At 47.6% G+C, this 11,082-nt stretch overlaps 1 protein-coding gene across 2 annotated transcripts; it reads right to left on the reverse strand.

Moving 5' to 3' along the window:
• Positions 1–1,419: 1,419 nt before the first annotated feature.
• PPP1R26 (protein phosphatase 1 regulatory subunit 26) lies at positions 1,420–10,393 on the reverse strand. Of its 2 annotated transcripts, XM_084298971.1 has the most exons (3): positions 10,252–10,393; positions 9,136–9,292; positions 1,420–7,457 (listed from the first exon to the last, which is right to left on the reverse strand). In XM_084298971.1, exon 3 carries the CDS (start codon positions 7,394–7,396, stop codon positions 3,362–3,364), a length of 4,035 nt encoding a protein of 1,344 aa, XP_084155097.1. In that variant the 5' UTR covers positions 7,397–7,457; positions 9,136–9,292; positions 10,252–10,393; the 3' UTR covers positions 1,420–3,361. The 2 variants fall into 2 exon arrangements, with proteins under 2 accessions (XP_084155097.1, XP_084155098.1); XM_084298972.1 differs by lacking the exon at positions 9,136–9,292 and having other exon boundaries at positions 10,252–10,343.
• Between the last annotated feature and the right edge of the window lie 689 nt (positions 10,394–11,082).

The raw sequence follows: 11,082 nt of genomic DNA on the forward strand, positions 1-11,082 counted from the left end.
CTGAGGATCCTTGAAGATTGCTTTTCCTGGAGCACAAAAAAAATATAGTTGCTGTGATAGAAATAAAACGAGCACAGATTTATCTGAGAACTCCGGTGTTGCATTCAGGGTGCTGTAGGTTACCAGTAGCCACAATAAGGAGTTTGGCAACTTAACATCCAAATTAGATTTATGCTTTGAATGAAAAAATAATTATGCATTAAAAACCAAGACCAGCAGTCATTGAAAATCTGAGTTCCTTACTTTCTTGATTAGAGCTGAGTTCATGGCTCCGTGTGCATACTGCCATAGATACAGGATGAAATTAATTTCCTGGGAGGGCTGAAATCACGGGAGGAGGAGGCTGGTTCTGGGCACTCAACCAGTGCCTTGCAGCTGTCACTGGGGATGCCAAAAAAAGGGTCAGGGGGCACACAGCCTCTGCCTGCTCGGCAGTTGGCTGCCTCTTATAATCGGTATCAATAGGAAGGAAAAAAAAAAACCCTCATCTGTGCCATTCTGGAGGCTGCAGCAGCTGTGCTCTGAGGATGCCACGCAGGCCCACATGGAGGACTTTCCCCCTACGGCACAGGTCTCACCTGCTGAACGATGCCTCCGAGGGAGGGAGGAACCCCTCGTGCTGCTAACAAGAGTGGCAAGTATAGGGAGACCACTTCTTGACCATAAATACCAGGAAACAAAACCGCTCTTAGGGTTTGGTAAGATTGCAAGCACCCTTCTCACCTCCAAGAATACGCATTTTTTTTTACACCTATATATTTTGTATGTTCTTCTACCTTTTTTTAAGAACATTCCCTTAGATAGTCACATCTTTTAGGGTGTGGGTTCCGCCTCACAGTCCCGAGGAAAGCACAAGCTATCGGCACTGGGGATTAGGGTCTTGGATTGCTGGTGGCTGAGGACAGCAGGATGCAAGAAGCGAGAGCAGCAGATGAACTGAGATCCTGTTCCCAGGCTCAGCTGACACAAATGCGGTGACCGACTTTGCAGGAGACATCCTTCACTCAGAAGTGTTACCAGCAGAAGTTAATTGCATCTTTGGGCTAAGAACAGGAGGGAAAAACTGTGACACAAAACCCACTACTCACTAGCGATGATGAGAACAAACCATAGGAGCACTCTGGTTTCACGGTCCATGGTCAGAACCCCATTTATTAAACATTATAAACTTATCAATGTACACCATTTCCTATATACAAATCAAGTTTATCAATTTTTAAAAAGTGCTGTTTGAAATTAGTTTTTTATTTAAAGCACAAGGTAATCGGAATTGCATCTTAACTGGAAGTGAATCAGTTCACGAGTAGTACTGAGCACACAGACACATTGACAGGGGCACACGACACCTTTTAAATCTTAAATGGTGATTTACTGAAATTTTGAGGAGAAACATTCAGCTTATTTCATACAAACGGTACACAGTGCTTCCATCAGCTCTATTAAGCACAGTTTAATCCTTTTAAAGCAAGGTACTCTGAAAACTTCTATTTTAAAATACCAGCCTATTTACCTATTCCAAACAAAAGGCCTAAATCCTGCAACTGATTCAAGGCAGGCAAAAATACATGCCCGTGTAGACTTAGTGCAGGCACGTGAGCTAAGTAAAAAACACTTTCCCAAGGTATCCTACCACAAAAATGAAATGCATACTGATCTCTTAAGCCAACCAACCAGCCCAAGGACTACAAAAAGGTGGCCAGACAGTAAGAAATGTCAAGTGACCACCACAGACGTGTTTAAAATGTAGCTGCACAACAGTACAAACACACAAAGGATGTTCTTTATTCCTCTACATGCCACGGTTACTTTTCCTACTCTATGCTATGCTGCAGCCTGCCAATATTCTGCAAATGCAATCACCTCTGGGGATACTAAGTGATACCGGATCCATTCTTGACTGCTTTTGCTCCGTTTTGCAGCGTTAAGGCCAGTCTCCAGGAAGACTGCTGAAGTGATTAAGAGACCAAGTGACACTAAATGGTAGCTTGGCTGAGAGAAGGTCTGCAGAAGACTGGAGAATATTGAATCAATTCACAGGACAAGATGCAAGAACGAACTACTCAAAGGACTTCACCACACACAAATGAAAATGACCAGCCAACAGCTTAAATTCACCCCTTTCAGATTTTTCAGTGAAACCGGTGTGGGGACACTTTTATTGTGATATGAACGCACTACTTCAATGTCACTTAAAGTCAGTACAAAATAAAAGACAGTAGTGAAAAATTGCTTTATTCCGGGTGCTGGAAAGAGAGGCAGAGAGAGCTCTATCAGTACGAAAGAACAGTGCTGAAAATATCCTTGGCGTTTACGTTAGGAACTTCCTACAGCAAACCTAGCTTTGCTCTATTGCACAAAAATTGTAAATGAAAAAAGTTCACAGAAATGTAACATTTCAGAAACCACTTTTGAAAAAGGAAAGTAAGGGCACTCGATCGAAGAAAGTTCATTCGGAAAAAATCAAACCCCACCTCTGGGTAACTGCAGGGCATCAGAGCTGGACTCGAGAGCAACGAGGAAATGGTTCCAGCCTTGCAGGCCCACGAGTACGAAAGTAGTGAAATCCACAGAAATCGTGTTGTCTAAGTAGACATGCTCCTTCACTTTCTTCCCCACTTCAATTGTGCTTTGAATCACCTGCTAGCAGGAGGTTTCCAGCATTCAGAAGGTACTTTCAGCGGCTGCTGAGATCGCCTTACACAGGCCGTGTGGACAGACTGACCCACTTTGTTTACCTGGATCCGCGTTTGGATCTTCACGGGTGGATCTCCGCACCCACAGCTGCATCGACGCTGCCGGAATCCTGCTCAGCGAGCTCACCCAACAGTCCTCGGGGTGGGAGAGCTGAGACCCGCGCGTAAAACCACTACAAAGGATTGTCCTAAGGCAACTCGAATGTAAACAAATGTCAGATAGTCTGCTTCCGAAGCACAGCACTCGTATTAAATGCCGTGTTCTCCTAGGACCTCTCAACACATTGCCAAGTGTGTTCTGCGCGCAAACAGGTTTCCTTTCACTATATGATTAGAGGCCTCATAATTTAAAGCATGATCAGCCAGTATCATCTTATCTACAGCAACTACAGCATCCTGTAGTAATGTGAGCCCTAAAAATCATTATAAAAAATATTTCCTTAGAGCGCTTTAAATAATTTACAAAATTCTACAAAACCGAAGTATGCTTATCCGTGATATCCCTGTTAAATAGATGCCTTTTTCACATTAGTGTGTGTATGATATACATATATCAGCCTCTCCCACCATCTCTCATGTCTCAAGTTTTAAAGTTTTATCAAGATAATTGTAACAACAGTTATTTCCTAAAAATACTGTTACTGTGGGAAAAAAAAAAAAAAGTGTACTTACATATCTGAAACCTTTATTTTCAAGAAGGAATCTGGGCAGTCCCCTGTGGGTACGTCAGTAAGTTTTGCACAGTTTTTGTCTAGAACTTCCTGCCCTTGGTCCAGCTCACAATCAGCTTCCCTATTCTGCAGGGCAGGCAGTTTTCCTTCCAGATTGGATCTGGATACCTGAATTTCTTCCTGCCTGTCACTGTCCTGGTGGAGAACTTCTTCCTCCTTAATGCACACATGCACGCTGTTATCCACGTGTGCTCCTCCGCTAGTTTTATCCGCTGTCACAGTTAGCTCCTGCAGCGGGCAACCTGAACTTGGGTCTGACACGCTGTCCTGCTGGCTATTCTCTCCATTACTGCACACACATCTGCTCTCCTGACACGTCTCTCCACTAATTTTATCAGCTTTTACTGCTGCCATACCGTGTTGTGGGAGAGGGGGACCTAAACTCGAATCTGCCCAGCTGTCTTTGAGGATACCTCCTTCCTTCGTACGTATCTCTACGTTCTCAGCTTTGGATGTTCCTCTGCAAGCCTTATCTACTGTTACTGCTGCCATGCTCTGTTCCTGCGAGGGGAGATTCGAATGTGAATCTGAGTGGTCTCCTGCAGTGGCAGCCCTTTGGCAACCCTCTGTGATACACAAAGGAGCAGCCTCCCGTCTTTCACAGCTTTCTGCTACATGGGGACCTGATGCTTCCACAGGGAGCTTCTGAGAAGAACTGGGTTCTTTTATTGCTGTCTCATTCTCCCTGCTAAATTCACCTTTTGGCTGGGAGGCTTCTCTTCCCTGCTTAAGTACGTCCGTATCCTGGGAATCTACCTCCATTCCTAACGCGCTGCTCTGGCTGAGCACCTGCTCTGCTTTTTGCTTTTTCATCAAAAGCATGGATTTCTTCCTTTCCCGAGCGTACTTGAGACCCGCGATAAATTTACTCGAAATTTTTAAGTGAAAGGTGTTCTTTCTTTTAGATCGAGATTTTGCATTAGCTACTTTGCGTACTTTACAACCTTCATTTTTGCTGTTTTTAGCTGGAAGTGTTTTCTGCACAGGTTCTTTATTAGGGACGTCCTTTTTACCTGTTGCATTTCCAGGTAACTCACCAGCAGCACCACCTTTAACCCCCCCTGTTCCTTGTTTAGCTTTTGACTGACCAGTAGTATGAAGATAAACATTCTCTGCCGAGGGAGCAGCTTTCTCACTGTCAAGTAACATTGCACTTTTCCCTTCCATTCTCTGAGAGTTCTTCAACTCGTTGTTTTGCTGGGACACTTTAGTCTTTTTACTCTGACCCAGCAAGAGACCAACCTCATTTTCACCTGGCTGTTGCTTTGCCTTTCCTTTATTAGCAGTTTGTTTGGTCACCCTCAATAGGTCTAGAGTTGCATCATCTTTTTGCGTCTCTGAATTGCTCACAGAGTCCTTAGCCTTTTCTGCCAAAAATTTCCTAATTTCCTGTTCAATGCTGTCGTCGCTATCCACTGAACTGCTATCATCAGCGTCTGATACAGCTGTGAAAGTACATTTTTTATTCTTAGCTACCCGCAGGTTATTCTGGTTTGAAATTGGTTCGGGTTTATATCCTTTTTTAAGCTGTAAATCAAACTCTAAGTTCTTAACGGTTTCTGGCCTTTCATTTGAAAGTCTGACATTTACGTTGTCTGGAGGATTTCTGATTGCATTCTCTTTCACAGCTTTTCTAGATTTTGAGAGGCAACTTTTCAGTAGCACAGGATTTTTACATTTCCACTCATTTTGTTGGAGGCTGCTAAATTCATCCAGCAGCTGAGCGTCTGTCTCGGTAAACCTAACTCTCTTCTTGCACTGAGATTTCTGCTCCTTAGACTTCTTCTTTAATTTTCTTTTAGACCGTAAAAGGTCCTTGATAGCACTATCAAGGTCCTCATCACTATCCAGAGAACTGCTCTCATCAGCCGAACCGTCTCTCTCTTGAGCGTGGATGGTATTTTTCATAAGCTTTCTCGCACCACTCTGAACCTGCAAAAAAGGATTTACAGAATCCAAGGCCATGCATTTGTCAGCGGATCCGCACAACTCAGAAGACATCAGCTGCTGCTGGGTAGTCTCGTTGCTGTCGAGCCTCCGAGCATCACAGAGTTCTTCAGGGCTGCTCAGGGCACACCCCTCGTGGAGCAGGGGAGATTTTGAATAGGTATCCGGCTGGAAAAATCCCGTCCCCAGCTGTTCAGGTGCTTTTGATGCATCTTGTTTCACTATTCTGCCTTCCCTTTTAAGTCTCCTTTTACGACTCAGTGATAGCTTCAGTGTTTTGGGAAGAGAAGGCTCAAGAGTACCAGTGAGGCTGTTCTGATCAGATGGCAAAGGCATCTGGATCGAGCGTGACAGGCTGGGAGGCTTTGTTACGAGGCTTTCCGACTGAGCTTTCAGAGCCAAAAAAGCTCTGATTTCTTGCTCTATGCTATCATCACTGTCCACGAGGCTGTTGTCACTTTCACAAGGGGAGGATGAGAGAAGCTGGGGAGAAAAGAAGGAGTCCGTAGCGAGGGATCTGTTGTCACTTCCCATTTGGGATGGCATGATTGTTTTGGAAATATCGAGGATAGCTTCTGCACACATGAGTTCTGCAGATGTGTCTGCCCTGCAAGAGGCCTGCAGCGTGAGCTCACAAGCAGCAATCTTGTTCTCTGGAGGTACAAAGTGTCTGGCTTTTTTCAGTGGTTTAAACAGCTTGTTAAATTCATTGCTGGTGCTTTCTAATTCTGTCGACTTTGAATTAATCTCTTTTCTTTTGTTGCTGATAGGGTTTTTATGTTCTGGTGAGGCACTTTTTGTTGAGCTAATTGTCAGGCTTGCAGAAATGTTGGCTATCCCCTTGGCGTCAAATTGTTCCCTTTGCAAAAGGACCGAGCCTGTTGGGTGACCTCCCTCCTTCCTGATCTTCTCTAGCTGATAAAGCTGAATGGCTTCTTCAATGCCATCATCGCTACTTGAGTCAGAGGCGTGCACGCTCTCATTCAGAAGTGCTCCCCTCGTTTCCCAGTAATTAGCTCCACTTGCTTTATTTTGCTGCATTAACCAGGGCTGGCTGGCAGTGGCCATTTCTAGATACGCGCGGTTCACTTGGTTGAAATCACCGGGCTCTTCCTGGATTTTAGCCTTCAGACACTTGGACTGCGTGCTGGTTTTCCGTAGCTTGGGATGGTGTCTCAAGAGGAGCGCGTTACAATCTTGCTTCATAGCACCACAGTTTGTTTTGTTAGTTGGTTGTTTGTTGCTTTTTAGGACAGATCTCACCTGCGAATCTTTTTTATCCTCCCCGATTACACACTTGCTAATTTCTTGCTGCTTTTTCTCATTCAAGAACTGCACTATTTCAGCTTGTATGCTTTGTTCGAAGGAATCATCACTGCTGATGCTTTGAGGGGAAGCGGGCTGTAGCCTTTTACCAAGTCCCAGCTGGTCAGACAGGTACTCTTCAGAGAGCATCTCTGCTTTAAATTTCACAGGTAGCAGGTCACTAGACATTTTGTTCTGGGAGAACTGTCTCTTAAATCTTTTGTCTCTGCTTATATTTTCAGAACACTCTGCATTCCTCTGTAACGACTGGTCACTTTTGCTTTTTGCTTTCAAGTACTCTTGAATAGCTTCCTCTATACCTCGGTCAACAGAATCGTCGCTATCAGAGTCAAGCAAGAGAGTCTCAAATCCCACGTTCACTTCCACTTCAGTGTCGACTGAACCAGCAGGGCAACCACGCTCGGTATATTTAGGATGCTTCCGCAGCAACGTGCTGCTGGATGTGACCCTATTACCGGCGCCCTTTTCTCCCTTTTGTTTCTTCTGCATAACACAACCATACTCATTGTTCATACCCAGGGGAGACTCTTGACTTTGCAGGCTGTTTATGATCATCTGAACTTTTGCGCTTACAGAGGTTCTAGTGACGTTCCCTTCGGATTCAGAGAAGCAAACGGGGTATCTACAATTCCTTGCCGGCCCAAAGGACTCCCATTGTGTTTGAAGAGCTACCAAGGGAGAAGCATTCATAAGGAACATTCTAGCAGGCAACAGCAAAGTCCACGAAGGAGGCGTTTTTCAGACTGGTCTCTTTTCCATCCTATGATAAAAAAGAAGAAAATATTTTACTACATGGAACTTTTCAGAAGTTTGATATGTAATAATACTTGGTGGTAGAAACCGTAAACCCAGGACAGCTTTTATTAGTTCTGGCTGGGTATTAAACACAAGCAGCAGAGGAACTTGAGTAGCTCGAGGAAAAAGAAAGGGAACCTATTTCTTCCTGAAACACGCTATACTGTAATAACCCCGAGAGAGAAACCATTCTGACCCCACTGCAGGACAGAACCTTTTGGTAGACACAAATCTTCAGGAATTTGCGAGAGTAGTATTGTATTATAAACCCCAAACAGAGCGAGGCCTGTTTAGAGGGACAGTGAAAAAAGTCGACAGAACGACTGACACCCCAAACAGAACTTCCACGCGGTCGCTCAAGGGCAGAAGGTTTCACCTGCAGCATCGTTTGGTGGGAAGAAAACAACTCCTGGCTGGAACAAGACATACAGCAGCCCCCATAAAAAAAAAAATAAAAAAAAATACAGCAGTGGGGCTCTTCTCTAAGCCCGATACACCGTCTCCCCTGCAAACTCAGACAGTTCCAATCGCCAGTTCCAATCTACCAGCCTAGAGATGTGCTTTTACCTCCAAATTCTCTCCATTTTTACTCCTGTCCATTATTTCCTAGCTTTGGTTTCAAATTCATCAGTGGCAATAAATATTTTAGAGACCTTATTAGATTAAATAGTATTTAACAATATTTTAAGCAGCTATCATTCTTAATATTTTAAAGAATGACTATGGTGATAACTCCTTAAAACTTATAAATGTATTTGCTACTAAGAAAAAGATAACAGACAACCAGGGATGACAACGCTTTATCACTTTAAAAGAGCAGAGTGCTCCAACACAGATTGTAGTACAGCATGATAAATGCGTGTGTCAAAAGTATTCTGGGACCTGTGCTCAGGGATCAGTTTTATTGCCAACTTGTTGGGAGACTGGAATATTCTTGAAATCTTATTGACCGAGACAGAGTCACCCTGAACATGCCTCACACAATGTCCACAGGGTGGTTAGCTCTGAAAACACAGCTGGTAATGTTTTGCCTTTTCACTCTCTGATTCTCCGCTGAAGAACATCTTAGCATTTTAGCACATTTTAACCAAACCTTTGGCTCTGGACATCCACTGCTGGTTTTCTATTCCTCAGCGTTAATCAGTTTCAAAACATCAATCTTGCAGAATTAAAGTTGTAAGTGCAGCGATCAAGAACATTCTCGCCTGATGGTTGGTACTTGGGGCAAGCTGACACGCTGTTTAAATTCCACCTTTTCAGTCAACTGAAGATAGTTGAGATTTACTTCTGCTCTACGCTCGCCAATAAAATCCGAGCCCTCCCAGCCTTTCACATACAAAGCCGTGAGGTACCCTGGGAAGCGTCTCACAGAAGCAGCTCAGAAGCCTGCTGTGATGCAGGTCACAACTGAAACTTTTAGAAAAATGTGAATGAACAGAAAATTTCTAAAACAGTCTCCAACACATCCACTGGGGCAATGATAAATTAAAAACGGTTTTCGTTCTAATAAGCAGCAAAGCTTCAAACAGTCAGAAATTAGAATACCTAATTATCCTGAAGAAATGCAATTAACATACTTAAGATTCCAGCTTCATTTAAAAAAAAAAAAAAAAAAAAAAAGCATATATTTCGTATTAACCTACTTCCACAGTTTCCAGAGAAGGGGCAGATGTCTTCATTATCCCACACTCGGATGGCTGTGGCACTACAAACATTACACAGCGTTGAGACTAACTTTCACACCGCCCCTTCGGGCCACGGCCAGCATCCTAGTGGCAGCTGCTGAAACTCAACTGTGCGCTGGTAAATCAAAGGGACGTGCGTTAATAACACCTGTGTTTATTTACCACCTCTGCTGCCAAAATATGACCGCCTTTGGAGAGAAAACACGATGGGTATTGTGGTAATGCACCACGACGCTTGGGGCTAGGATGGGATGTTGAACCCCAGCCACGGCTGATGGGGACAACTTTGCGGCTCCCCAGCTGTGGCTGATGGGGACAACCTTGCTGCTCCTTCCTCACACAGCCGAAAACCCTCTTTTGGGTATAATTTGTGGAATTGCAGCCTGGTTTGGGCCGGGACAGCCCTTGGAGCCCACCCAGTGCCACCCCCTGCTGCGGGCATGACCCCACCAGCCCAGACTGCCCAAATCCCCCCCAACCAGGGTCTCACCTCCCTCATCATTTCCCCGCGTCCCCCCAGCTCCGTGCCTCAGTTTCCCCTCTGGGAGCAGGAGACGGGGAAGGATGGGGCTGAGGAGGGGGAGGCGAGGAGATGGCGGCGGGCCCATCGCCCGCTACCTCCTGGGGGGCTCTGCACCCACGGAGGGGACAAACTGGGGGTCGTGAGGGGGGGCTCTGCCCACCGTGAGGTGGCTTTGAGGGACACCCACGAAGGGTGTGAGGGGACACCCACAGACGGGGTGTGAGGGGACACCCAGCCTGGGGGGGGGGGACACGACCACGAGGGGCCGTGAAGAAGCCACGAAGCGGCCCCACAGCGCCGGGGGCACCCTTAGGGGTCCGGTACCCCCTGCTTAGCAGCCGGGGGACAGCACCGGGCACCCCCCGGGGCCGGCGGGGCTCCCCCTTCCCTCGCCGTGCCCGCCTCAGGCCGGGCCGAGCGGCGCCGCCATGGCTCCCCCTTCCCGCCTTCCGCCGCCCTCCGCCGGGCTCGGCCTCGGCTTCGGCCCCGCCGCCTCCTCCTTCTCCTTCTCCTCCTCCTTTTTCCTCCTTCTTCCTCCTCCCGACCCTCACCTGCTGCCTCCGCGGAGGTGACCGAGGCGGGGACGAAGCGGGGAGCCAGGCAGCGGCGTCCCGGTGCTTGCTTCCCTTCTCCCCGGGGGCCGCTCGCAGCCTCTCGGTCGCGCCCCGTTCCCCGGCTTCCGAGCGGCCGCTGCCCGCCGAGCTCGGTGCAGGGGCGGGCGGTTCTTCCTTCCCTGCCCCCGGCCAGAGGGAGGCATGCGCCGCAGGGCTCCGGCGGGGAGGCGGGGGGCGGCCGGGCCGGGCCCTCGGTGGCCGCCGGTGCTCGCTGAGGGGGCGGCGGGGCAGCACCGGGCGGCCCCAGGCGGCACCGGGTCGGTTCGGCCCCGTTACCGGGGCTTAAAGAGAGGCACGGCCGGGCCCCTAGGAAGGAGGCTGCAGCCCTCATGGCTTCTCTGTAAGGGGAGGAGGACAAGGGGGCGGCCGGTTAGTCGTGGGTGCAGCCCCACGGTGGGGAATAGGCGAGGTGTGGGCTCCGTACCTCGGCCCCCCCACGCTGGAAACACGCGTGTGGGGTGGGTGGGAGCGTGGCCCCGGCTGTGGAAATAATCCCCACGGGCTGCAATGTGCTGCCCGCAGGAGAACTCGCAGCGTTTCCTTCGGGGAGCAAAGGGAACCAGGCTTAAAATGTCAGCAAAGCTATGCCAGCTGCTGTCCCAAACCTAAAGTTTGGGGTGTAACGCCCAAAGTGGTTATAAGAGCCAAAGCCTGCTTTATTTGTTTGTTTTCTTTCCAGAAACTTGCTGCTACAAGTACAGGTTACCCACTGGAAAACCCCTGTCCTGACCCACCCGTGACTGTGCCCTTGCTGCAGGGCCACATCCA

This window comes from Netta rufina (genome assembly GCF_964035555.1).
Source record: "Netta rufina genome assembly, chromosome: 20".
Classification (NCBI taxonomy): Eukaryota; Metazoa; Chordata; class Aves; order Anseriformes; family Anatidae; genus Netta; species Netta rufina.